The sequence below is a fragment of the Meles meles genome, chromosome 11 (genome assembly GCF_922984935.1).
Source record: "Meles meles chromosome 11, mMelMel3.1 paternal haplotype, whole genome shotgun sequence".
Taxonomy (NCBI): domain Eukaryota; kingdom Metazoa; phylum Chordata; class Mammalia; order Carnivora; family Mustelidae; genus Meles; species Meles meles.
Genome location: NC_060076.1, coordinates 19835415 through 19862941, shown reverse-complemented (window position 1 = coordinate 19862941; position 27527 = coordinate 19835415). Strand labels below are relative to the sequence as shown.

Sequence of the window (27527 nt, the reverse complement as noted above, 5' to 3'; positions counted from 1 at the left end):
CTAGAAGGCAGGAGGTGTCCTCTGGTATGGAGAGAAAAGTTCTGCTCCACACCCCCTTTGTCTCTGTGGTCTGGAGGCAGGAGCTCTTTGGAGAGCCCCTTTGAGGCAATTGGGTTCTTCCGCATGGCTGGTTCTTCTGCATGCTCACCACGAGATCGTCCCACTTGAATACCTCTGTCATCAAGGTGCTCACTACCTTTCCGCCGTCCTCATCCCGTGGAGGAGAATGCTCCTCTTCCTCCTGAGCTCAGAGCTGCCTCCTTCTGACTTGTGTGCCCAGGACCCTCCCTCTGAGTTGTGTCTCCGCCTGTACAGAGCCACTCTCCCCTGGTGAGAGGCAGGACTCTGGTTCTGCAGCTGCCACCACGCCTGCTCCACCTGGGAAGATACTGCCCGCCCATGTATAAGTGTGTCACTGACAGTAATAGTGCAAAGGCTCCACATCCGAGGGCCTTTCTAAGATCATTTCCTGATTAATTAGGTCAGCGTCTCCAAAATCAATTTCCAGCGAAGTCGCGCCGCCTGGTAGCTCGGTTCCCCGCCCCGTCGGGCGAGGCACTTGGCGCAGGAGGCAATTCCCTGGCCTCTGACGCAGTTCAGGCCTTGTCTCTACCTGGGAAGAGAGTCACGTGACACAGCTCTTCTGTGATTATCCCGACTTTTTATTTTATCTGCCCTCCCCCTCAGATCTTCTATTAAACCCCCGTAGATCCTGCTTCAAACAGGCAATTAGACTAACAACGTAATTATATCCCTCAATGCTAATTGTAACTGGTTTAGGGGAAAAACAAAGAGAAAGAGGCTTCAAAAATCTCTGGAAACTAAAAGCAGCTGTTACAGTTTCCAGGTATTTCTGGTCCCCGTGCAGTTCTTCGAGGGCCCTGGGTGCTGGCGGGCTGGCGTCTGTGTCTGCCTCGCTTTGCCCTTGGCCGGACCACCCCTAGGACAAACATGGGCCTGTCCCCGCTCTCCTGAGCTGTGGCACTCCTGTTCCTGTGCTGTGGCTCGCTGGCCTTCTCTGCTGCTCCTGGCCCTTGTGGTGACTCTGGTCTCAACCACTTTCATCTTGGTGGAGCCGCTGAGGGAGGAACGATGGGCCAGGAGATCGAAAGTGGTAGAGGAAAGTGTTACGGCCGCTGATCCAGGCCATCGTCCCTCAGGCAGGCTGGGGAAGGCTGGGCAGAGTTGGACCTGGTCCCGGGGTGTGAGGGTGTTGTGTGACAAGGATGCCACAGGGAGACGTGTCCTGCAACCCTGCCTCTTCTCAGGGTTTCCTGGGTCTCTCCTCTGGGTCAGGCCCTGTGCTGGGTGACTAGGCTTCCGAGCCTGCGTCGGGGCCGCCCACGGCCTGGGGAAGGAGGCAGGCCCGCGGGTGGTGGAGCAGCGAGGCCACTGGGCAGAGGGTACATCACAGGGGCTCCAGCCCTGCCTTGAGGAGCTGGGTGGAAATGGGAGGTAGGTGGAGGGGGGCAGCTGGGGGTGTAAAGAAGTTTCCCAGTGGAAGTGATTCTAGAAGGGGACTGGGTGTGGAGGGGGAAGAGCGGGAGCGGCAGTGAGCAAAGGAGCCAGGCAGAAGCCCTGTGGCGGCCGGAGCATTAGGTAATGGGGGCTGGGAAGGAGCATGACTTTAACCTTGGCAGGAAGAGGGGAGTCTGACGGGTCTAAAGAGGGGAAGGAGAGGGTCAGGTTTGTGTCTTAGACCAAATAGGCTCCAGGTGGCTGTTGTTGGATGGGAGGGCTTTGGATGGAGGCTGGGGGTCTGTTTCTGGAGGCTTTTGAAGGAAGCCTGGGTGCATTTTCACGAGTGCTGACTTCTGAGCATCTACCTGTGAGGATGGGGATGGACTTGCTGTGTGACTTTGAGGTGGTCACTTGACGTCTCTGAGCCTCCTTTTCCTTACCAGCTTAAAGTGAGGATGGTCCTATTTATTATAGTCCATGTTGCAGGGGGCATATCAGAAACAAAATGGGTAAATGTTCTAGCTCAGTGCCTGACATAGAACACACACCAAAGCAGTACTTTGAAGAGGGCGCATGAGCCTGGATGGCCCGGGGCCCTTTTGCCCAGATATACAATACCCTCTCCTGTCAACTGTGGCATTTCAGAGGAAGGGAACTCGGGTAGCCCTATGTCGATGAACTCCTCTTGAGAATCCCAGCGGCTTGTGGTGGCTTTTCAGTTATCACGACTTTCTTCCATCTTGGGAGCGGAGCCCTGAGGTTTTGGCTTCATGCCTCAGAACATGTGTGGGCCCATGCCACTTTCTTTTTCTCAAACGGGGTTTCCCAGTTCGCTGATGGGACTTGCTGACGTTTCCTTTAGGGTAGGTGTAGCTCACGATGCCACTTTGAAGCCTGGAGACTTTCTCATCTTTCAGACGCCCATGAGCTTGGGAACCCCCACCTTCTTTTTTTTTTTTTTCCATTTTCCCCCCAGTTTTACTGCGAGACGGTTGACACACATCACTGTGTAGTTTATGACCTACAGTGTGAGTTTGGTTTACGCAGATTGTGGGATCATGACCACCATTGGTTCAGCTGGGTTCAGACACTGTAAGGAGAAAAAGAAAAAAAGGAAAATAATTTTTTCTTTTCTGACGGGGAACTCTGAGGATTTATTCTCTTGACTTTCCTGTACCATGCAGCGGTGTTAGCTGTCCTCCTCATGCTGTGTATTGTATCCCTAGGATTTATCTTATAATTGCAAGTTTGGACCTTTTGGCCATCTTCCTCCAGTTCCTTCTCCCCCTCCCCCCCCCCCCTTTCTGGTATCCAAGAGTCGGCTCTCTTTTCCTATGAGTTTGGTTCCTTCTTTCCTTCCTTCCCTCCCTCCCTCCCTCCTTCCATCCATCCATCCATCCATCCTTCCTTCCTTCCTTTCTTTCACATTCCACTTATAAATGAAATCTTATAAATGAAATCATGCAGTATTTGTCTTTCTCTAAATTATTCTGCTTAGCATAATACCTTCTGGGTCCGTCTGTGTTGTCATAAATGGTAAGATTTCCTCATTTTTTATGGCCAGTGATTCCATTGCGTACATATACCACAACTTCTTTATCCATTCATCTGTCGATGGGCTTAGGTTGTCTCTGTGTCTTGGCTGTTGTAAATAGTGCTGCAGTGAACATGGGGTGCAGATATCTTTTCGAGTTAGTGTTTTCATTTCCTTTGGCTATATTGCCTTAAGTGGAATTGCTGGATGATACGGTGGTTCTATTTTTAATTTTGCGGTGAGTTACCATACTGTTTTCTGTAAAGGTTGTACCCATTTACATTCGCACCAGCAGTGCACAATGGCTCCTTTTTCTCCATCTCTGCCAGCATTTGTTCTTCCACATCTTTTTCCATAGTGGCTGTTCTTTTTTTCTTTTTTTTTTTTTTAAAGATTTTATTTATTTATTTGACAGAGAGAGATCACAAGTAGGCAGAGAGGCAGGCAGAGAGAGAGGAGGAAGCAGGCTCCCTGCGGAGCAGAGAGCCCGATGCGATGCGGGGCTTGATCCCCAGGACCCTGAGATCATGACCTGAGCCGAAGGCAGCGGCTTAATCCACTGAGCCACCCAGGCGCCCCCATCGTGGCTGTTCTAACCGGTGTGGGGTGATAGATAGCTCATTGTGGTTTTAATGTGCCTTTCCCTGATGACTAGTGATGTTGAGCGTCTTTTCATGGACCTCTTGGCCTTTTGTACTTCTTTGGAGAAATGTCTCTTCAGGTCTTTTGCCCATTTTTAAATTGGGCCATTTTTATTATTTTTTTACTTATGTTTTGCTATTGAGTTGTAGGAGTTCTTTACATGTCTTGGATATTAACCCCTTGTCAGATGCACATTCTGTGATATTTTTCCCTATTCTGTAGGTTGTCTTTTCACCTTGTTCGTGATTTCTTTTGCCTTTTTGAAACTTTCTTGTTTGCTATCGTCCCACGTGTTTATTTTTTATTTTGTTGCTTGTGTTTTATATATCCCTACCAAAAAAATTATTACAAAGACCATTTTAAAGAACTTTATTCTTATCCTGTGTATGTTTTCTTCTAGAAGTTTCATGGTTTTAAGTCTTGCTTTTAAATCTAATCCATTTAAAAAAGAATTAAATCTAATCCATTTTTGAGTTAATTTTTGTGGATGGTAAAAGATAAAGGTCTAGTAGTTTCATTATATAATGTGTGAATATCCATTTATCCTGGGCCCATTTATTGAAAACACTGTCTTTTCTCCAGTCTTCGGTATTCTTGGCTCCCTTGTCAAATATTAGTTGATCATGCATCCTTGGGTTTATTTCTGGGCTCTCAGTTCTGTTCCATGGGTTTGTCTGTTTTTATGCCATTAATACACTGTTTTGATGACTGTAGCTTTACAGTATAACTTGAAATCAGGAAGTTGATGCCTTCTGCTTTTGTTCTTTTTTTCTCAGAATTTCTTTGGCTGTTTGGTTCCATGTAGAATTTGAGAGTGTTTTTTATACTTTTATAAAAAATGTCATTTGGAGCCTTTTTTTTTCTTTCTTTCTTTCTTTTTTTTTTAATTTTTAAAGATTTTATTTATTTGACAGAGAGAGTGAGGGAGGAAACACAAATGGGGGAGCAGAAGAGGAAGAAGCAGGCTTCCCGCTGAGGAGAGAGCCCAATATGGGGCTCGATCCCAGGACCCTGGGATCATGACCTGAGCCAAAGGCAGACTAATGATTGAGCTACCCAGGCGCCCTTGTCCTTTGGAATCTTGATAGGAGTTGCATCGAATCCATAGAATGCTTTTGGTAGTAAAATTGACATTTTAACATTAATTCTTCCAGTCCATGAACACAGGATGTTTTTCCATTTATTTGTGTCTTCTTAGATTTCTTTCATCAATGTCTTGTCATTTTCAGAGTAGAGATCTTTCACTGCCTTAGTTAAATTTATTCCTAAGTGTTTTTATTGGTTTTGATGCTATTAGAAATGGGATCAATTTCTTTCTTTTTCAGAAAATTTGTTGTGAGTGTACAGAAATGATAATGGTTTTTGTGTGTTAATTTTATATCCTGCAACTTTACTGAATTCATTGATTAGAGCTAATAGTATTTTGGTTGAGTCTTCAGGATTTTCTCTATATAAAATCATGTCATCTGCAAATAGAGACTCTTTTACTTCTTCCTTTCCAATTCTGATATACTTTCTTCCAGGAAATGTTTTCAAGCCCCCATGGCTCTTGGTTTGGGCCATGCAGTGCCAGGCAGTCTGGGCCTGGGTTTGCCATCAGTTATGCGGATGGGGCGTTTTCATTAAAATTTCCATTAACTGTTTTTTTTTTTTTTTTTTTCATTTTAAGCCAGTGAGCAATTTATAGATTCATTAACTTTTTACTACACTTGTGAAGCCAGGAAGAGGGGAATAAAGGAAATGAAATATTTGGTCCGCAACGTTTCACTAAGATGGTGGCCCTTAAATATGGAGGACAAAGAAAGCGAGGTCATTAGGGCTGGTCTGAAGGAGTGTTAGGGAGGGCTGGATCTTCCAGAAGGATCTGGAACTGGAATCTCCTGGCAGAGAGCACTGCCTCTTTTATCTGGCCCTCCCCAGGAGCTCATCCATTCTTTTCCTCATAACCACTGTTTTTTTTTTTTTTTCCAGCAGTGGCTGTCCACCCTCGGATGGCACACTCCCCGTGGGAGCCCACCACTTCTGGGCAACCTCTGTGGCTCTGGACATGTTTTCTTATATTGTAATATGTAGTCCGACTCCATATAGCTCTCTCATTTTCTTTCCTTTTCGTGGAGTTAGGTGTGGCAGGATGGGTGAGTGTGTGGGCTCTGGGGCCAGAAAAGCTTGATTTCAAGTACTGGCCCAGTGGCTTTCCAGCTGGGTGATTTTTTTGGTCAAGTGGCTTCACCCCTCTGAGCCTGTCTCTTCATCTGTAAAATCACAACAGTATGAGGAGCTCTGGGAAGACCCAGAAAAATGGCGGCAGCGTTCTACACTGCACAGTTACATGGTGAGGATAAAACAAGATGGTTTACTAAAGATACCTGACCTACATTCGCATTTCAGACAGTGCTGTGTGGTTGGACTGCTCATCCTGAACATTCTTGCTTGGTGGATCCACTCCCCTACCCTAGCAAGTCCCTGCACTTCTCAGGACTTTCTGTTTCCCCCGTTGTAAAGTAGATGAGTAATTCCTCATTAATTGAGGATGTTGGAGGAGTTGAGACGTATTTAACGAGACTTCTGGAGTTGCTGACCCGTAATACTGTCTCTTTACACACAGTAGCAGTCCTAATAGAGTTGTGGGTGCAGCTGTATACGATCTAAAAAACCTCACTCTCAGGGTCTACTCTCTGAAAAAGGCGGGAGGCTTAAGAAGACCTTCCCACAGAGTTTGTTAGAGAAAAGTCTTAGTGCTTGAGTGAACTCTGTCAGTCATCTCGGGCAGCCCCCAGGTGGAGCTTGGGTATACACCTGGGTTCAGCCACCATGTCTGTCTACTCATGGGCCCTCATCCTCGACGACAGACTGTAAAAGGGTGTCTTTGCAGAGTCACACGTCTTCATTCCGGAGAAGGAGGGCATCCCAGGAAGTCACCTTTTTCCAGTACCTTCCTTTACAGATGGGCAGCACGCCTTAAAGTATGATGAGTTTTCCCTCGAAAGCAGTGATGCTGGAAAGCTAAGCAGGAAGGGGGAAGAATTTCCGAGCCATTCAGAGCAAGTGCTTTTTGGGAGTCGACTTATACAAAGTTACACAGGGAGTTTTGATTCTGTTCTTGTCATTTCACTTTAACGCCCAAGTATTTTACACGGAGCTTGCCACTGTTCGCGGACACCCATTCTGATTGCCTCGTGAGTAGAGACTTTTTTACATTGTGCATGGAGATTGTTTCCCAGTTTCTCTTATAAATAATGCAGTGGGCATCTTTGTGCAAGAATCCCTTTCCTTCTTTTGTAAAATACGAGAATTTGTTCCCGAAGTGGATTACTAGGTCAAAGGAGATGAGAGTTGGCAACACAGTTGTGACAGTGGCAAGTCACAGCTAGACGAAGGGAGCAGCGGATGCGGCACTTGAGGACACACAGCTGCATTGGAGATTCTTGTAGAAAAACCCCATTTGGGAGAGCTGACATGACCCAGTGCTGCTTTCTCATCTTCTTAGTTCAGGCTGGTAGCTGCTGGCTTGTTTTATTGGCCCAAAGACTTTGGGCCCGGTCATGAGCTGGAAGCTGGAATGTTGATCTTTCTGTGGCTCAGCAAAAATACATATTTGGTCCCATGATTTGCAGAGCCCCACCCTGGACCCAGCGAGGGAACAGTAAGTCTGATACTCATGAAAGGGACTTGTGGATTGTTTTCAGACACGTGTGGCCTTGACCATGTTACTTCCCTCCTGGGCCTTCATTTCCTCTTTGTACGTCAAGACTTCTGGCTCGGAAGATCGTGCACCAGTGAGAAAGTACTGTAGGTGCACTGAAGGTGTTCTCCCTGATGTCAGTCAGGAAGGGAGAGTCTGGCCTAATTTTGAATAAAGTTTTGGTGGTTGTCTGGTACAGGGGAGTTCTGTGCTTTGGGTAGATGTTTGAGAATCCTACGCTATCTTTAAATATCTTCTCTTAACTGCTAAGTCATTTGACATTCTCTGATTTCTCCATTTGGGTTAAATATGGGCTTTTTCCATGTTCCGCTGCTTCGGCTGTGGGGTTTGCTAACTGCTGGTGTTCTGGTGGGTTGACGTTTCGAATTGAGTTTTATGGGGATGGAGAGGTGACCATGACAGTGAAGGCAGTGGCAGCCATTACTTCCAGCTCTGAGTCCGTGCCAGGCACTGTTCTAAGTGTCTTCACATTTATTAACTCTTTTTATCACTTAATGATTTCATTAAATCAGTTCATTTCAGGAAAGAGAAGCAAGATCTGGAATCTTGGAAGGGGAGACGAGAGCTAGGAGGGGGAAGAAACTTGCTGTTTGTCTTGGAAGAAGTCATGGGTTTGAATCTCAGCAGCTACTGACTTTGCGCAAAGTCCCTTCATGTCTGCCCCCTCTTCTCTGAAATGGAAATCATGACTCCTGCTTTTGTAAAGAATTAAATGAAGTAATGGGTGTAAAAATCCTGCCGATCGCTAAACAGACGTGGGGCGCTGATAGAGACCATGTTATTTCTGTCTTACCCCAGACGTGGGCTTCTGGGCACCGGAGCCATTTTCCCGGTGAAGGATGCCATGTAGATGGCATGTAGATGTGCTGGGCCACGCATTGGACGCTAGGGAATCCAGAGGCACGGCCTCTACCCAAAGAAGATGTATGCTCCGGCTTGGAAGACAGGTCATAAAAAGACGATTGAGTGTACCAGCCGGTTGATCAATATGATTTGAATGGCCCCAGCAATAAGTGCTTTAAGAAAACAGGGGAGGGAGATTGGTCCTGTGGCTGGGGGGAGGTGGGAATGGAGCCACCAGTGAAGGGGAAGGGCCCTTTCTTTGAACAGTGTCGTTTGAACCAAGCCTTTAGCCACAGCCAGGACGAAGAGGTTCATAGGGTTGAGTCCGTGGCTCGTGGGACAGGAACACTCTTGTCTTTCATGATATGGTTCAGAAAAGATTGCCACCAAGGTTCAGTGTAGATCTGAAGTCTGGAGTAGTGGTCCTGAAGCAGGGGAAAGTTCTGGATCCCTTGAAGCATTTCCATCTCAGCCCGCTAGCTGGCATCAGACTTCCGTTCCGCAGAGCCTCTACTCCTGACCCCTGTGAACGTAGTCTTCCACATCTGGTCAGGAGATGCTTCTGGAGTGTCTCCTGGGTGCTTGGGTCTTCTGACCGATGGATTGGGAACAAATAGCCTTCACATTACGAATTTGCTGTCCATTATAGATGCTGAGCAAAGGCCGGATGCCAAAGTATGCAGGAAGGCCATCCAGACATCCCACATGTTGGGAGACTGGGACCTGGTGGCCAGACGTCCATTTCTCAGACTTCCAGGGTCCCATCAGGTCTGAGCCATGATTGCTGGCTGGTGTGGAAGAGGACACAGTTCGGAAAGTTACAGCTCCTACAGGGAAGCTAGACTCGGGCAGGGTAGGGGGGACCCCCAGTGAGCTGCGCAGGACACTGCCACCACGTGGTTCTGTCCTCCTGGAGCGTCCTGATCTGAGCTCTGTCCCTGTCGCTCCCCTGCTGTGCTCTGATTGACAAGGACCTGGCATTTCCTGGGTGCCCCTGCCCTCTGGCCTTCTAGTAGTTGAGCCAGAAGGATGCCCAGCCGGGAGATTGGAAGGTGGGAAGAAGGGATGAGCCCAGGGTGTTTGTCCCCACTCATTCTTGCCTCTCGCAGTGTTTTCTGTGTGAGCAGCCTCTGGATCCACTCCCATTAGCCCCTGCTGAACAGCCCCAGCTTCTGGTAATACCATCTCTTCCTTTCTTTCTCTCCAGGCTCCTTGGTTGCCTTCCTGTCCCCCATTTGATCTCAGCCCATTCATCACCTGTGTCCTCAGATCCCTGAATTAAATTGCCTCCGTTTTAAGTACCTAGATTGGCTTGTCTTTTCCTGTTCCAGACCCTGTAGGGAATTAACTGCCCCCCTCCCCCAATCAGGCCCATTAGAGCATTTGGCTGCCGCCGCCACCCACCGCTGAATAGTCCCATGGGGAGCCGTTGTAAGATCATGGCTGCCCTGATGAATTCAGGGTACCAGATCCCCCCACCCCCCCACAGAGAAAACAGAATTGTAGAGTAATTTCAGAATAATTTGGCTGTGTAGATTTCTCAGTAGGCACCCTTTGGGATGTGAGGAATTAAAACCTTTCTTTTCTTCCTGGGCCTCTCATTTACAGGAAAACGGGTGAACTCCTTCCTGTCCAAATACAAGAGGGACTATTTGACTTTTAAAAAATTCATGCAGTCATTCTCCCCCTCCCCCTATTTGCCTGGGCTGTTGATCTGGTGGTATATTTATAGAAATTGTGGTTGGCTGACCTGGAGTTATTTTGCAATAGGAATTTGTAAGATTTCTACTTTGAGCAAGAGTTCCAGACTTCTTTCTTTAAAAAGAGTAAAGTCTTTCTTAGGGCATCTACATCACCCTTCTGTAATTAGTCTTGTTTCACAACCAAAGTGAGTCCAGTGTTTTATGCAGGTTTTTTTGTTTCTTGTGGATTTCTTTTGTCTCTGATCTTCTCTCTTCTTTGGTATCCCTTTACACTGAATTTTGAAAGGCCACAGTTCCTCTTTCAGAATGTGGTGACTGGATAGAGGGTGCTTTGGGGGCCAGGAGACCTGGGGTTCTCTATAAAGGGAGGATATTGGAGTAGTTCATGGGGAGCAAGCGCATGCCATCCCCAGCTTTACTGTGCTCACTGCAGACATCAGTAATCAATCACAGCACTCTCTGGCTGAGCTCTGATGTGGCCCCAGAATCCTTCTCAACACATTGCCCCTGGGGGCCCACAAGTGACTGATCATACTTGGCACTGAAAATACAACTTGTTTGCCATTCTTGGGCTAGATGAGTTCCTAGGCCCCATTCATCACCATGGTTCTCTGAGTATTGGCAGCAAGTTCCTTTAGGTTTAAACCAATTGACTGACCTTTATGAAGCCCCTTCTGTATGCAGCAGAGGTCTGGGAGCTATGGAGCCAGAGAGAAGCCCAAAGAAGATCACTGCCCTCCTGGAAATGTTGCAGTTTGATTGGGAACAAAGAGACAGAGCGTGGTGTGCTTCTAGCTGTGGTCAGGCACGCTCTTGGGGCTCCAGGAGGTTGTCTTTGTGGTCAGGGAAGTCTTTGTGGGGCAGGGCCTGGGACCCAGCGGCTCAGTAGACCACAGTCTGGGTGGTGAGACCGCATGATCAAAGACAGAAGAAACACAGGAATCAGCAAACTTCAGAACTTAGGAGGGTCCTCAGAGCCCATCAGGTCAAAATCATCCAATTGATAGGTAGGGAAACTGAGGCTCAGGAAAACAGGACTTGCCTGAATTTGAATGAAAGATAATTATATAGCTAAAGTTCAGTAAATGATAATTCATTTTAATTACAACTATTTATAGAGCTTTTACTATGTACCAGGCATTGTTCTGAGAGCTTTATAAATGTTAACTGATTCAGCCCTACGCAACCTTGTACACTGCGTACTGTCATTATCCCCATTTGACAGATGAAGATACTGAGTCTTAGGGGTAAGTGACTTCCTCAGTGGTACATGGCTCAGAAGTGGTGGAGTCCAGGCTTGAACCCTGGCCATCCAGCTCCAAATTCTCTGGGGGGAGATACTGTCCAGAGTATACCCCTCTGGAGGGATCAGAATATGTTTGGGTGTCTTTGTTTTTTAAATGTATTAATTTTACTCCCCACCATCAGGGTCACCACACTGACCTCCTCTAGATCTGTGCCTCACGTAGCATTGTTCAGCACTAGCTGAGCATGGGATGGGCTTTCTACCTTTTTATCCGCCCAGCAGTAGTATTTCATGGGAATTTTCCCTCTCTTTTATATCGGGGGAATCTGAGGCTGGAGGGTGATGTTTCTTGAGCCCAGTTTCAGAGCTGCTTTGGGGCAGAATTTGAACCCAGGCTGCCTGACTCCAGATGGCAGAGCTGGAAGGTTTCTGAGAGGCCCTGGGTCCAGCAGCCTCGCTGGGCAGGTGGGCAGACGGAGGGGGACGGGGGGGGGGGGGGCGGGCAGAATTTGTCTGTGGCCCCAGTCAGAGGAAAGGGTCTCCGGAAATGGGGATGTAGCTACTGTTCCCCGTCTGGGCATGGTGGCGTCACCATGGCCTTGTCACAGGAGGCCCAGGCCCTTTACTGTGATCTCCTCAAAGAGACTTGAGGAGTAGCCTTTTTCTTTACTGCCTTACTTAAAAATACCTAAGGGGAGGTGACTTTCAAACCCCATCCCCCAATTCTAGTTTCACTAATTTAGAGCTCGTAACTTTCTCTATTTATAATAGGTTTTTTCCCTCTTGTGAAGCAAAAAAGTTTTCTCTCCCCCCACCCCGCCCCCAACTTCCTGCTGATCTGAAGCGAATATTTATCACATATTTAATGAGTAATCTGAGTCTTGGCTTGGTGAGGCTGTACCAGGACATGGTTTATGGCTGATCTGGTTTTAACTCGCTCCAGGCGGTTTTCCCTGGAGTTTTCTGTAAAATCATAAACCTGGAGAGAGAATTTTTGTGGAATCCAGTCACATGACTCGCCCTTTTGTAAATTGAGAGATTAAGTGTGTGACTGTAAAGAACTGAGACGCGTTTCTTTTTTGGAAAGAAAACAAACAGAGCAGCATTCGTGCTCGCAGAGGAGCGTGTCCACTCTTAAAGATGGAAAAATCGCTTGCCAAGGTCACCCCGCTGGGCCTTGGCCACGGCGTGGCATAGGGTTTGAGAACGTGGACTTGGAATCAGAGTGTCGGGCTTGGAGGTCTGGCCGAGCCTCTTTCCAGCTGGTCCCGCGCTCTGCAAGCCTCTGGGACCTGGACTGCAGGACTGGGGACCGTCCCTCCAACCCAGGGTGATCGAGGAGATTCAGTGCCTGAGTCCAGGGCTGGCATACAGGAGGTGCTCAGTAGATGCTGGCTGCTCTGAGGTTGCTGGTATTCTCTCTGTCGGGGGCCCTTCAAGCTAGGCGAACCGTGTCCCTGAAGGCTCTGCCCAGGCATGTGACTGATGAGCCCATGTCATCTGCACGGCAGCCGGTGAGGTGGCCCCGGCATCACTCCCATTTTACAGAGGAAGGAACCAAGGTACTGAGAGGTCAGCGCACTGAGAGGCCAAGGTCCCCCTCGCAAGTGGCAGGACTTACGCCCCACCTGACTTGTGCCGCTGCTGGTGGCCTTCACGATTTATTCTTGGGGCCTAATGGTTTTGACTGATGGTCCGGCCTCAGCTGACCCTCCTGGGACACTGGCATCAGCCTTTAACTGGCCTTCACGGCTTTGTGTTGCCCCCTCCGGCAGGCCTTTCCCAGACATAATTCTGACCATGTCTCTCCATACCTGAAGTTGGGTGAGAGGTGGAAGGGAACGCCTCAGAGTTGCTCTGTTACTCTGTTAGAATTATTTTAATATAAATTTTTTTTTTTTTTTAAAAACACTCCAAACCAATAACGTTGCGGGGCCTGACCCCAGGAAGAGCCTTACCATTTTGGACGCATCTTTAGAACCCGTTGTGATCCAGTGCAGGTGGGAGAATAGAATTTATGTACGTGGAACACCCAGGAGTTCTCCTGGACCCTGGAGATGCACGTATGGTCTCTGGGCTCCAGCCGTGCCGGCATCAGGCACCTGGGGACAAGAGCGAGGCTTGGGGTCTGGGTGGCGAGTCCTGCACGGCAGCCTGGGGGAGGGCGCCGCCCCTCCTGCCTGAGGTCAGGACGCCACCCTCTTGCTCAGGGCCCCGAGTCAGGTCCCGGGTATGGAGGTAGCTTCATTTCTCACTTCTGTGTTTCGCAGGTGCCCAGAGGAGACTAGGTCGTCTGCTCACAGCCTAAGATGGGTTTTTCCGCAGCTGCTGTTATTTGTCTGTTTTGAAACTTGCCATTTATTGAGTGACTGCTACATGCCGGCTCTGTCCCGGGTGCTCCTCACAGGCTACCTTAGGTGATCTTGGTGCTCCCAGCAGCCCTTCATTCTAGAGCATCTCTTCCCTGGAGCATGACGGTGGCCTCCATGCTGGCCTCCCTGCCTCCAGCCTAGCCAGTAGTGGCTTCACGAGGTGCACGAGCCATCAGGACAGCCCGTGGAGCCTTGGGGCGAAGCCCCAAGTCCTGTGCCTGGTTTGTAGGTGCTCCATAATCCCCAGCTGTGGATGGTATGACAGAGATGGTCATGACCGTGGTGGTGGTGGTGGTGATGTCAGCATTAGGGTCCTGCTCCAGTCTGTCTCCCAAAGAGGGGAGGTCCTGCCTGCACCTGCAGTACCTGAGAAACTGACCGAACGGTGCTGGTTCCATCCCTAGGAAGCCTGATTTATGTCTTGACACTTGATCTCTGACAGCAGGGACTTGCGGAGAGCAGGGGGGCATTGTAACCAAGAGGAATAAAGACACTGGTCATTTCCCTTCGTTTTCCCTTGCAGTTGGAAACTTGGCTAGTTGATGGTATGTCTGGGCCTCCTTGGCTTCTGGGCTCTGATCTGGGGTCTGATCAGAACCTGGGCCTGTCAGTGGGCTGGTCCCTTCCTCCAGAGGAAAAGGCCTTTAGAGAAGGTGGAGGCCCTATAGGCATCAGGGACCCAGGCTTCGCTGCTGGGCCACATGGTACCCTTCTCTTTGCTCCCTGACACCCAGCTCATAGCTTCATTTGCAACTAGACCATGTCTTCCCCTCTGCGGAGCAGGAGCTCCATGTGCCCTGTTCTAGCATCCTTCCCTTGGGGAAGCTCTTCCTGACCCTGCAGCTTCCTTGGATCCTGTTGTCAAAGATTCTTGTGGAGTCTAGACCTTCCTCTGGAGAGCACAGATCTCAGTTGGTAATTATAAGTCGATAGCGTGAAATAATTAAGTAATCACTGCCTGTCTCCCCCACTGTTCTCGCTGCTGTCATGTTTCCAGTAACAGCTCCGGTCCAGCACACGGTAGGCACTCAGCAGGTAGTGTTTGGGTGAATGACGAGGAACCATTTTTGAGATGCATGGTCCCCCCACGGCCCCTCTCAGAATCCTGTGTCTACTGTGCAAGGTGTGAAGACCCGTTGAAGTATCCATGTCTGATTCCGTGTCTTCTCCAGCAGCACCCCCTCCGCTGGGACCCCTGAGCTGTCTGCGGCTTTGAGTAACCACGTTTGGGTGGAAAGCAAATATAGAATTAAAAATGAAGCACCACATGCTAGAGATGTATCACTGAAGGTGATCTGAGAAACAAGGTCTAATTAGGGAATTTATAATGTATTTAGTTTCCTGGGAATGGGATCCTCTTTGTAATGTGCAAAGCTATTGTTGGGCCTTGGCAGAATCACCCTTAATAGGTCTTTTCCAAGAACACCCGGTGAACAAAAAGTAGGGGCAGTCTGTGCTTGATTTGGGGCTGGATAGGTCAGTAGGCCAAGTTCACCTCCATTGTTCAGGACCAGGATTGACTGTGTCTTCTAGGCAACAAGGGCCAAGCGTGTAGAGGAAATGGCCACTGACTTGGGTGAGAAGATGTGTGAGCTGTGGCCAAACCACTGACCTTCTTTGTGACCTTGCGCCAGTCACTGGGCCCCTCTGGGTGGTTGGCTGATTCTTGGTCGAAGAGGGATGCATAAGCTTCAGCGTCTCCTTCGCAGTGTTATTGGGAGGATTTGATGTGGTGTGACGATCCATGGAAGGTGCTGTTCCAGTGACTGTTATCTTCTCATGTGCCAGAAAGATACAGGTCCTTTTTCCTTGGTGCGGAGGCCGAAGGTTTCTCAAGTCTTCCCTCACTCTTGCTGTCACAGCCCAGATCCGGTTTATCAGAGGGTCCTGTTGGTCCTACCTTCCAGCATAGTCAGAAGTCACTTCCTCACCCCCTTCATCCCAACCCCTTCATCTTTGACCTGGGCCATGACTGTGACCTCCTAATTGACCACCTCCTGCCTACATCCACCCTTGCCCTTGGTCCATTCTCTGCAGAGCAGCCAGAAAGGATCTCTTTTATTTATTTATTTACTTACTTATTTTTAAGATTTTTTATTTTAGTTATTTGACTGACAGAGATCACATGTAGGCAGAGAGGCAGGCAGAGAGAGAGGAAGGGAAGCAGGCTCTCCATGGAGCTCGATCCCAGGACTCGGGGATCACGACCTGAGCCAAAGGCAGAGGCTTTAACCCACTGAGCCACCCAGGCGCCCCAGGATCTTTTTAAAAATGGAAGTCAAATTCGCCTGGGTGGCTCAGTTGGTTAAGCGGCTGCCTTCGGCTCAGGTCATGATCCCAGCGTCCTGGGATCAAGCCCCACATCGGGCTCCGTGCTCGGCAGGGAGCCTGCTTCTCTCTCTGTCTCTGCCACTCTGTCTGCCTGTGCTCGTTCTTGCTCTCTCTCTCTGACAAATAAATAAATAAAAGTCTTTAAAAAAAAAAAAATGGAAGTCAAATTATGTCAGTGTGCCAAAACCTTCCATTGACTTTCAAGGGTACGAGCCAAAGGCCTTCAGTGGCCTCCCTTACCTCCTCCCTTCTCCTCACTCCTGAAATGCTTCCTGTTCCTGGAGCACACCAGGCACACACTCCTGCCCTTGGGTCTTTGCACTGGCCATTCCCTTTTCCCCCAGACACCAACTCCCTTACCTTCCATTGTTTGCTTAATGACGCCTGCTCTGATCACCGGATTAAAATTGCAGCCTGTGGCTCCTCCCTTGCGCCTGCAGTCTGATTCCCCTTCCTGTTCTGTCTTCCCCTCACCGAACTGATGACTTTCTGGCATAAGATATATTTTATTCACTTATTCTACCTAATGCTGCTCTGTTTCCCAAGTTGAATGTAATCGCTTTGAGGGCAGGAATATAGCCCAACTGCCCAGAACAGTGTCTCGTGCCTAGAAGCAGTTCATTAAATACTTTTGGGATGCGTGAATGACTTTCCCTGATTTGAGTCTTGTGCCTCAGTGGGATAGAAAGTTCAGGTTCAGTTTTGGGGATCCACTGACTGTTGGAAAGGAAGGGGGTTTGCAGATGAGGCTCCAGTTGTTTCAGCATACTTTTCCCGTCCTCAGTGAAGAGGAGGAGACAGAGTGACCCTCTGGGCGGAGTCCGCGGCTCTGGCAGGTGCATCCCACAGGTTCAGTGCCTCCTGCAGGCCTCCAGGTGAGTGCCCTTGGCCTCCCTCACTGCTGAGGCTAAGCATCTTCCTACAGGATCAGTTGTACATGTTGATAATATAGGATGGTATTTTTATATTCAAACATACGTATGTATGACTTGCACAGGCATAGTTTGGAGTAATGTGCATTTGATCCTTGTGAAAATAGCATTCATGTGACTTAAGAATAAAAGACCTGAAAGGCATTTGAGCATGCAGGGAACTTCTCCTGTGGGTTCACATTCACTCTTTCCTTTCGAGGTTGGAGAGAAGCCAAGAAGCAGTAAATGTTGGGGGTTTGGAACTGTCCCCCAGTGGATTTGAGGCTGTCCATCCAAAGCTGAGTACAGTAGGTTTTTCAGGGAATGTTTGTTGAATGAATATAGGAGTGATCGATTATCTAAGATCAGTTGTTCTCTTTCATCCTGGTTGCCAGTGTAGTTCATAATGCATATAAGGAACTTCATTATCTGTGTTTCCCGAGAAATAATAATTAATGGAGTCAACCCTGTTTGCTGAAGATTGGCCGCGTGGCGGGCCCCAAGCTGGATGCTGGAGTCACAGCCATGTGTGGGGTGTGGTCTTTGTCCAGGAGGAGCACATGGTCTGCGGGCATATGGGTGCTCCAGGAACTGTGGTCCCCATCCCATAGAGTTGGTGAAAAGTGCCGGTGTTGGTGGGTTAAGAGTGGTGGTGGGACAGTGAACAGAGACATGTCAAATCTGGCTGGGGAGCTGGGGGAGTCACTGATGTGTCCCAAGAGGAAGCAATTTTTGCATTGCAGTGGGGGAGGGAGAAGGCAGGATCCTAAGTATATCTCCATGGAAATGCGCTTGGGTCGGTCTGTCCTGGGCTTTACTGGCCAAGGCGCAATCTTGGAGATGTTCTCTTCAAGATGGTGGCCCTCCTCCATCCTCTGAGTGCTCAGGGGACCATGAGCACCCACATTCACAGGGGCACCTCAGCCTCGCTGAGCCTCTGGCTTGGTTCTCTTATCGCAGAAAGGCATTTCATTCTTCGAGATCAGGCAGCCAGGACCCAAGGAGCTGTTTTCCTCCATTGTGCAAGCATGACAAATCATTAATTTTTGATTGATTTGCTTAGAATTATGGGCGCCCCAGCATTCTTTCCGCCGCTGAACAGCTGTATAACAAATGAATATATCAGTGTGCACAAAAGATTGGAGATCTAAGAGAAGCAATTACATTGGCCACCCTCCCCCACCCTCACCCCTTCCCAGGCAGCGAAGGGAGGAAATTTTTACCAGAAATTCCTCAAGTGGCTTTAAAAAAAAAAGAAAAAAAAAAGCCCTTTTATAATTGAATTAAATCTTTATCTCTTCATCTTTTGCAGCAGATTTCCAAACACATACCAGTTCCCCATGTGCTTGGGTTCCATCCATCTAGGAGGGATCTTTAATAATGAAATTTCAACTCGTGAATTAAAACCAAAATGAAAAAAAGAAAAAAAAAAAGAACCAATTCTACCCCTCCTTTTTGCTTTTTTTTTCTTAATTTTTTTTTTTTAATTTTTTTGGTCGCTGCTATTGCTTTAAGATTTTGGAACCGTACCAGTGCACTAAATGTGACCTCCATAACTTTTAAATTAAGAATTTATGCTGGCTTGAAATTTATGAAATATTTCAGCATGAAAGAAAGCCTTTTTCCCTCAGGAAAATTGAGCAATAAATCACAGCACTGTGGATTTACTGCCCTAGAGCCAGCGAGAGATAGGATTTTTTTTTTTTTTTTGCTTCATTCTGAAAAAAAAAAAAAAAAATGTAATCATATAAGACAGCTTAGCTGCTATCCTCCCACTCTCTAGAATTTTTAATTTCAGCTGTTTCTGCTTGGATTTATTTCCAATATTCCTGCTCGGCTTTTCAATTTCCTCAGTTATTAAATTTTAATTCAGTGCATTAGCATTTAAATTAAAAAAGGGTTTATTTTATCGAAATCGTTGGCCAGCCCCCATCCCGTAGCACACGAATTGCCTGTTTCTGCCATTTGCACAAAATGTGAAATGCAGCTAATGTCCTACAACTTACATTTGCACAAATTCAGAAATAAAATTTCTGGGTTTGGAATAATATTTTCTTTCCAAGAAAATCCTTAATAAGAGAATGGAAAAGAACAACTTAACATTCATTTGGGAGGGAAGAGGAGGGTTGAATGAAACCAAAAATAGCTTTGCCCGGGTCCTACAGAGAAACTGGTGGAGGAGGAATGGATGGGGCTGGCAAAGGGGGGCCGATGCCCTTACGGGGAGCTGGGGAAGTGGATGCCTGTACCCTCCCCCTGTGATGTAGGCTTGAGGGGCAGGGTTTCTCATGGGTCCACTGTGCCACGCCCCATTTCACTTGCCATAGTGGGGTTTGGTTAAGGTTGGGTCACTTCCACAGGCAGCAGGAGAGGATCTGATTTAACTCTCCTGCTTCTCATCTAGTTTTTACCAGCAAGAACCTCGGGTCCCGGGAAAGGAAGGAGCCTGCCCCCGGTGAGACGCGGACAGAACCAGGCAGAGCTGTGTCCGTAGGAGCCCATGGTCCAGTGGAAGCCACTCCCACATTTCCATTGCTTAAGCTGTTGCTACACATAGCTGGCCTGTGCTTAGCATAGGCTGTATCACTGTATTTGTCTTCGTTTCTACCAGCCCTTTGGAAGAAGCCTCAGAGCTGTGGGGTCTGGTGGACACCCATGAGATGCCGACCTGCACCTGCAGCCCAGGATTCAGATCAGACCCTGGGAAAGGCTGGGGAGAGTCCTGGGGCAGTGCAAGGTCAGCCCCACTTCTTGCCCCTCTGCGGTGCAATCAGCATAGTCCACACTAGTTACTTCTACCCGCGTTACCTCGCTGGTCCCAGGAGAGCGGTCCAGGGATCGGCATATTGCCATTTTGCGCGCAGGAAGACTGAGGCCTTGAGCGTGCAGGTGGCTTGCCAAGAACCCCATAGCTAGGAAACGGCAGGATTGTTGGGGGCTCCAGACGCAAGACTGTCTGTCTGATGCTTCACTGTGTGTTGTTTGACTTGAGTTCCAGTTGGGAATCGGGTCGGGTTACACTGGGTAAGGTGAGTTTGTGGTTTAGGTTGAATCATATAGGAAATTGCTGGGAAAACAGCCACGTCAGAGGGTCAGCTTCATTCAAGTGGTAGGGAGTTGTGAGGACATGGACAGAGTTGGTCTGGCATCTCGCTGATCCTTTCACCTGAAGGCTGATCCCTGCAACTGAAGGTTGTTGCCCTTGGCACTGTGGGCTTCCATGGGGGTGGGGAGGGCCCGAGAGGCCGTCCCCAGTCCTTATGGTGGGCCTGGACTCAGCCAGGCCCATGCGCCCTGACCGACGGGAGCTGTGATGGGGACACATGCTGTGGTGGACATCTCTCACTTGAGCCTGCTGTCCGAGCACAGGCCCACCTGCATCAGTTCCCTGGAGAGGCCGGGAACCACCTCCCACCCCCCGCATATCACACCTGCCCAGGTGAGGCTCCTCCCACCAGCAGCTCCATTTCTCCCATGGCTTCTCCTCAGTTTCTGTGCAAGGGTTTGTTTGGGCAATGGTTTGAACATTTTTAGCATTTTGTCTTTGTTTCATAAAAATCGGTGGAAAACAAAACTCAGTGTCGCCACTGGTGGCAAGAAGTGCAGAGCATCGCAAACATAATAGAAAGGAAACGTAGGTGGCGGTGACTAGCTATGCCAGAGACGGAGCATCTTTTCTCCTCCCCAGCCCCGTATTCCCTGTCCGCATGCAGTCCACTCTGGGTGAAACTGGGAAGGAAGAGGAGTCCCCCCCCCCAAAAAAAAACCAAACACCGTGAAAATATGTGCAAAATGCTAGAAATACGTGCCCAGAGTTGAGTGGGAAAGATGAGAGATCATTTGGGATTTTAAAATTTTCTTTAAGCTCTCTGGGGCAGAATCTCCACCCCTTAACCACTTCTGCCTCTTAACGATATGAAGATTAAAACAACTTTGTCCCATTCACTTTCCATCGAAGTTTTGAGGAATGCAAGATGTCGGAAGGAGGCTGTAATTGATCCTGTTCTTTTGCTCCCAGTGAAATGATATGCAAACCATTTTCCGCTTTCTTGTTTCTGCCACTGAAATAATACACCAGCATCCCATTAATTTTTCCCTCCCAGGCCTCACATTTCTGCCTCCTTATTTGTCCTTCATCTTTGCATTTCCCTCCTGTGGGCAGTGGGGGCTGTGGGTTTACCTCATTTCCCGATTGGCTGTTCTGAATGTTGATGGGAGAGAAAATACTCCAGAGCTTAGGAAGCTGGGCCCTGGAGTGACCCAGACCTGGGCTTGTAGCTGTGGAATGTTGGACGAGTGACTTAAAATTCTTTGACTCTCAGTTGCTTCCTTGTGTGTGTTGGGGGACCCGTTGGGAGGGTTGAATAAGGAGCATTAAATGTGCATACACTGGCACCCCAGGGGAGGTTAGGGAAACTGGATACCCCTGGGCGCCAGGCCGGAGGGCTGGGTATAAGGCAAGAGGGAGCGGTGGGGACTGGGAGCTCTAGCTGACTATGGTCGTGTGGAACTAAGTGCTGCTTTCACTCGCTGAAATCTGGCCTTCTGTGGGTGAAATTCTTTTATTTCTCCATATTGACGGTTTGAATTGAAGCTTGCCATCTGGTTTTGCCAGTTTGTAACTTCTGAAAAACCTGCGTCAAAAGGTAGCTGCTGTCGTTATTTTAGGTCTGCAATCCTGAAATTCACAAAACTCGAAAACAAAAAGATTTTTTATGACTGGTGAGGTGGCAGGACTTGACCTGAAGGGAGAAGAGATTAATTCCGTCTTCGTTTATCCTCCATAGGGCCTGATGGCACGAGTTTCACTGTGGAAATAACCACCGTGCTTGAGTCTGGGGCTGGTGGGGGGCTGCCCAGACCCTGCCGGGGTTGTTGCAAAATACAGAGCACATGTACTACATTACCTTTCTAAACTTGGAAGTATTCTGAATTTGGAAACACGTGTGTGCCAGAGTTTGGAACCTGCGTTATTCTGTGATTACTATTATTATAAATGCGTTAACAAAGCCAGGGAAAGCAGCTACGACCCGTGCATTCTTCCCGTGCGTTCTTTCCATGTCCATGACCTACTTCACCCTCTGCAGCAGAGGTCCCCGTAGCACTGGCCTGGGCAGGGAGGTCAGGAACCCCAGGTGTTTGTCATTCTGTCCTCCTGAGACTTCAGGCAGCTCCCTCCTGGCCCAGGGCCTCAGTCTCTCCATCTGACCCAGAACTGTATGATTTCTGAAATTTTCGCTGGGTCAGCCACATCTCATTCCCCTCCCCAACCCCAAGTGAAAGAGAATAAGAACCGGCACTCTCTTGTCTCAGGTTGGGGGACAGAATATTTTAACATAATAGGATTTTCCCTCTCTGGTTGGTAGGAATAAATCTGCGGCTACTGTTTTATTGGAAATCCCAGATGAAAATAAAAATGGTGCAATTCAATCTCAGATTTAGCTGGTTACTTACTTTTCACTGAGTCCCCAGGGCCCTGTGGTTGCTGGGTTTGTGTTGGCAATGGGTGCTCTGCTAGATTTAAAGGGCCAAGCAAATTCCGGGGGCGGGGGCGCAGAGGGCGAATGGGGTGAGGGGGTGGGGGTGTCCTGACTCCCTCTTACCACTAGGGGCAGATTTTCCCAGCCTGCAAGAATGGAACAGGGGCTTGGGCCAGCTCTCCCCTGTCTGAAGACTGGTGTTGAGGGGGGGCGTGGTGGGGCGGTAGTGGGTAGAATCTGGGCGCCGCTCCCTTGGCTGATACCGGTGTTTTGGGTTTCTTTTGCAGGCTGACGGAGCCAGTGCAGCCGGAAGGAAAAGCACCGCAAGCAGGTACACTCTCTTTTCCCTTGCCTCCTGTTGTACCCCTCCCTCTCCGCATTTCCCAACCAACAGCCACCTCTCTCTGGTCCTTGCCTTCCCCTGGAAGGAGTTGGGGGATCCAGGACAGCTCCCTTGAATGAGAAGTATACATACTTCCCCAGAGGATGTGCGGTTACGGGCAGCACTTTGCAGCCTCCGATAGCCTCGCTGAGCACCCATGATGCACCAAGGACGACTAGATCCCGGATAGGCCTTTGGGCACTCAGGTTGGCAGTAAATTAGAGGAGAAGCAGAAGAGCAGGCAGAAGGACTGGGCTCGAATCCCATCTCGGCTGCTCTGTTTTGAACTCTCCAGCCGCTCAACCCATCCTGGTCTGGAACTCATTGGCCCAGCTTGGGTCCTGTGCTCGTCTCCCCGAACCAGTCACCCCACAGCAAGGGGAGGGGATACACTGCTGAGCCTCAGCGGGGCTGTGTCCTTACCCTGGGAGCTGGCAGGAGATGGGCGGGGGTTAGCCCCTAAAGGATTAAGCTAGGCTGTCATTACCAAAGAAGGCAGGAAGAGACTCTGGATAGGGCTGCACGGTGGCTGTCCGCCGCCAGTGGGTGGCACAGGCAGGTACTCGGTAAATGTGAGCGCTGATCCCGCCACTGTTCCTCAGGGAGGGCAGAGCCCAAGCAACAAGAAGACCTTTACTGGGGGCATCAGAGGCAATAGGAAGGCAAAGGACAGACCAGAGAGGGCGCTCCAGGACACACACACATGCACACCCGTGCACGCACACCCGCGCACACACGACCTGGAACTCTGGAACGGGCTCTGGGATTATCTACTGGAGTTGGGGTCAGAGCACGGAGGCCAGGCAGAGGAGTTCGCCCTGTAGCCCATGAACACTAGTTCTTCAGAATGTTGGGAGATTTGGGTGGAAAAAAGGTTCGTGGCCAAACGAGTTTGAAGGACAGTAGGTTAAACAAAGTCAACAGATTTCTTTGCAGAGGGACTTCTTAGTTTTCGTGGGCTGACGTGTGTGCTTACGTGTGTGCTTGAGGACATCCGAGATGAGAATGCCGTGTTTCTCAAACTTTCTTAACCAAAGAACCCTCTTCTGAAGTTCATCTGCAGAGCGAGTATTCCTTGGAACGTGCTTTGGGAAACCACAGGGAGCCATTGCTCTTTGAGAAAGAGTAACCTGTTTGTGTGTTTTGGAAAGATCACCTGGGAACCCTTTGCAGGGTGGATTGGGGGCGCACAGCATGGAGGCAGACAAGCCTGGCTGGAGGTCATCGAGAACCACCCCACCCAGTGCAGCCTGGCTCCCCCCACCTCCTCAGGCATCAGTCTACCCCTTGCTTAGTCTGTCTTAGCCACTGTGACCTTCTGTGTATGTAACACTCTAAACCAGGGGTCAAGCAGCTTTACCTGCGAAGGGCCAGATATTAAATATTTTGCGCTTTGAAGGCCATAGGTCTCAGTGATGACCTCTGCACTGCCCGTGTGTGTGAAAGCACACAGATAAGACATAAATACACAATCCGGGGTTTGCCAGCCCCTGCCCTCAACTGACTATCACCGGAGAGCCTTTGCAACTACTGTTCCCTTTGCCTGGAATGTTCTTTCTCTGATCTTCCTTCTTGACTCCATCCTGCCCTCCGAGAAACCTTCCCTGCACCTCTCCTCAAAGGGCCTGTGGCCTGTGTCCCTCTTGGGTTCTTCATGCTCTTTCTTCATTCCACGTTTGTGTCATTTTCGCTGCCTTTCCCCTTAGGGTGTCACGTCCATGGGCAGAAACCTCTCGCAGTGCTCAGAGTTAATGGGACGGCTACCCTGAATGAGGTGGAGGAAGTGGGGGTGATGTAGGGCTGGGAAGGAGGGGTGGGCTGCCAGGCTGGGGCCTGTGAATGCTGGCAGGGACACATGGGGTGAGCAGTTGCCCAGTGCCTGTGTCTCTCTCCTGGGCCCCTGGTTGTAGAGTTTTGTGTGAAGAGCAGCGCATGAGGCTGTGGTCTTCGGGGGCAGTGGGAGTCTCTAGACCGGGAGTGTGTGCAAGTGCTTCCTGGGTTGGAATGTCCAGACTGGATGGACCCTTGGGGTTTGTCTGGTCCCACCCTCTCACTGGACACATGGGGAGGGATGGCCCTGCTCAGGGTCATATGTCAGGCCTCGAACCTGCCCAAGCAGGGTACTTTCTCTACTCACCAGTGCTGTGCTTCAGTGAGGGTCTGGCCAGCCTCTCCCACTGCGCCCTCCGTGTTCACTGAGCCCCTGCTGCAGTGGATTTAAAGCTGATTAGTCAGTCATTCAGCAGGTACTTGAGTGTCTAGAGAAGTGGACAGAGACAAACCTCCATCTGTTTTTCATGACTTTTCATGCACCTTGCCCTTAACTTTCTATTGTAGAGTTTCTCCCACAGCAGGTGGGAAGACAGCAGGTGGGAAGACAGCAGGCAGGTTCCCCCATAATGGTAGTAGCTGCCCGAAGTTCTGAACTGAGTCTTACCAGGCATGGGCTGCAGTCAGAGTGAGAAGAGTGCGGGGATAGATTAGCGATGCCTGTCCTGGTCAGAGGAGGGGAAAGATGGCACATGTGCCATCTCTTTGTCCCACCTGACTAGCCTAGGCTTGCACACACTCAGTGATGGAGCCCTTGTGTTCTGCCACAATGCCAGAATAGGTATCAGGAAAGGCCAGCCCGAATCTTAGGGTTGTGTGTGACTTGAGACGTAAAGAAGAAATTTCTAATAATAATGACTACCATTCAGTCAGCACTTACGTGTCAGTAAGTCAGAGCTAAGTGATTTAGTTTATTGTTAACTTATGCTGCAATCTTTCTAACAGCCCCGTGAAGGAGGTACTCTTATTAGTCCCACTTTATAGATGAAGCTGAGGCACAGAGACCTGTATGTACGGGCCTCAGGCTCCCTAGTGGGAAGTGTGTGATGGAGCTGGGATGCCTACGCAGGTCTGATTTCTCGGATGTGTGTGCTTGACATCGCGCCCTCCCCCTTCTCAGGATGAAGTGGTCAGTTAAGATGTTAGAAGAGTCTGTTAGGGACCCGGGGCTGTGCCATAGGCCAGGGGCTTGTCAAGAAGGCAGGGACTTCGAAGGAGCACCACGAGTGAGTTTGTATTGATTGTATAATTAAAGCTAATAGAGCGTCTTTGAGAAACCAAAACAGTGTTATTGTATTGTGACCCAGCGCTCAGTCCGAAAAGCGAATTACCCCACACATGTCAAGAGAACATTAACGCGGGCCTAACCTGAGGCTGGTTGTGAATGTGATCGTGGCCTGGCCAGGTGGGGTTTAGGCACTCTAGCATGTTAGGTGTATTTAGTCCCCAGTTTAGATGGAGAAACACGAGGGTGAGGCTCCCTGAGGTCAGTGTGAGGCTATGCCAACCCTGGCTGGGAATGACCTTGAAGGACCCCTGGTCTTCTGACACGGGCGTCCACTCCTGGCTGTGCCACGGCCCCCTCAGCTGTTGCGCCGGGCTCTGCTTTCTTCCCAGTGCCTGTCTTTTGGCCCAGAACACCTAATTTTGGTACTTCTCCAGAGGGCCTCTGGCTGAGCCCCAAAACCAACAGCATGGACTGCTAAGGAATTCATGTTAAATTGAGGGGGACCAGGAGCGGTGGTGATTCTGATCCTAAGAAACAACCAAATGTGGTTTGGTTTACTTCTCTGTAACCCAGCCTGGGTCCGTTTTACAGGACCGGTGATCCCAGCACTCGAGGTTAATGCTGACTTGGTGCGCAGGTCACAAATCACGGAGCACAACAGCAGCCAAGCCCCACTTATGCTAAGAGGCCTGGAGGCTGTGGGCCTTAACTGGGGAACGTTCTAAAGGAAGTGCAGTCTTTATAATCAAGTAAATGTAGCTACAGGCTTGTGGTAATGAAGAATTCTGCCCCCTTTTTTGGGGGGCGTCCACTGAAGGTTGTCAGAGTTGATAGGGCTCTGGAGATAATCTGGAGTAACCATCTCATTTTGGAGATGAGGAAACCAGGGACAGAAGAAGTTAAGGGACTCATTTGTTTGCTCTGTGGACCAGTTGCCTAACTAGGAATCAGATCTAGTAGACAGATTAGGGTGGGGTGGGGGAAGTGATAAGACCAAAACTCACTGGTTATTCTACAAATCTGACCTGGGCGCTGGAAATACAGCAAACAAAACAGAAATCTGGAGGAGCTCATATTCTAGCAAGAGTGGAGGAGACGTAATCAATACATAAAATGGATGGTATGTCATAAGATAAACAATGCTGTGAGGTGGGTGGAGGGGAAGGGAGGGTGGGGGATTGGGAGAGACAGAAGGAGTTAGTGCATCACCAGAAGGTGACATTTGAACATGGGTCTGAAGGAAGTGAGGGACTGAGCAAAGCAGTCATTTGGGAGAACCACATCTGAGCAGAGAGAACAACAGGTGCAAAGGCCCTGGGGCAGGAGTGTGTACATTGTGTTGGAGCTACAGTAAGGAGGCTGACGTGACTGATAGAGCTTTGGAGGCTATCCTCAAGACCTTGACCTTTACACTGCATGAGATAGGGGGATCCCCTGGGGATTTTGAGCAGAGAGCGGGCATGGTAAGATTTAGTTTTAAAAGGATCATACCAGCTGCCAGGAGGTGAATAAACTCTGCAAGGGGCAAGATTGAAGAGATGTCGCCAAGGGTTCAGGACAAGCAGGACCTTAGAAGTTTGGCTTGGAAGTGAGTTTCCGAAAGGCTGTAGTTTCCTTCAGGTGTGAGGAATCTGATTCAGCAAAGCATTGTGTCCATCCAAAAATGCATGCTTCTCCATGGCTGGTCTGCCACATTGCTCCCTTGCCTTCTCTCTAGCCTCACTAAAGGCCAAACAGCTTATTAGCACTGTGTTGAGGAGCCCAGACTGCCTAGGTTCAGATCCTGGGGCTACCCACTGCCTGCTTGTATGACCTTGGGCTACTTATCCGACCTCAGTGTCCTCATCTGTAAAATAGGTAT

At 49.2% G+C, this 27527-nt stretch overlaps 1 protein-coding gene across 6 annotated transcripts in view; it reads left to right on the top strand.

Moving 5' to 3' along the window:
* ZNF618 (zinc finger protein 618) overlaps nt 1-27527 on the top strand; it is a 183858-nt gene that overhangs the window by 76200 nt on the left and 80131 nt on the right. For all 6 annotated transcript variants that reach the window (XM_046023168.1, XM_046023169.1, XM_046023167.1 and 3 more), the window contains exon 2: nt 22514-22557. In XM_046023168.1, coding sequence (XP_045879124.1) covers nt 22514-22557 — 44 coding nt within the window. The remainder of the gene's footprint in view (nt 1-22513; nt 22558-27527) is intronic.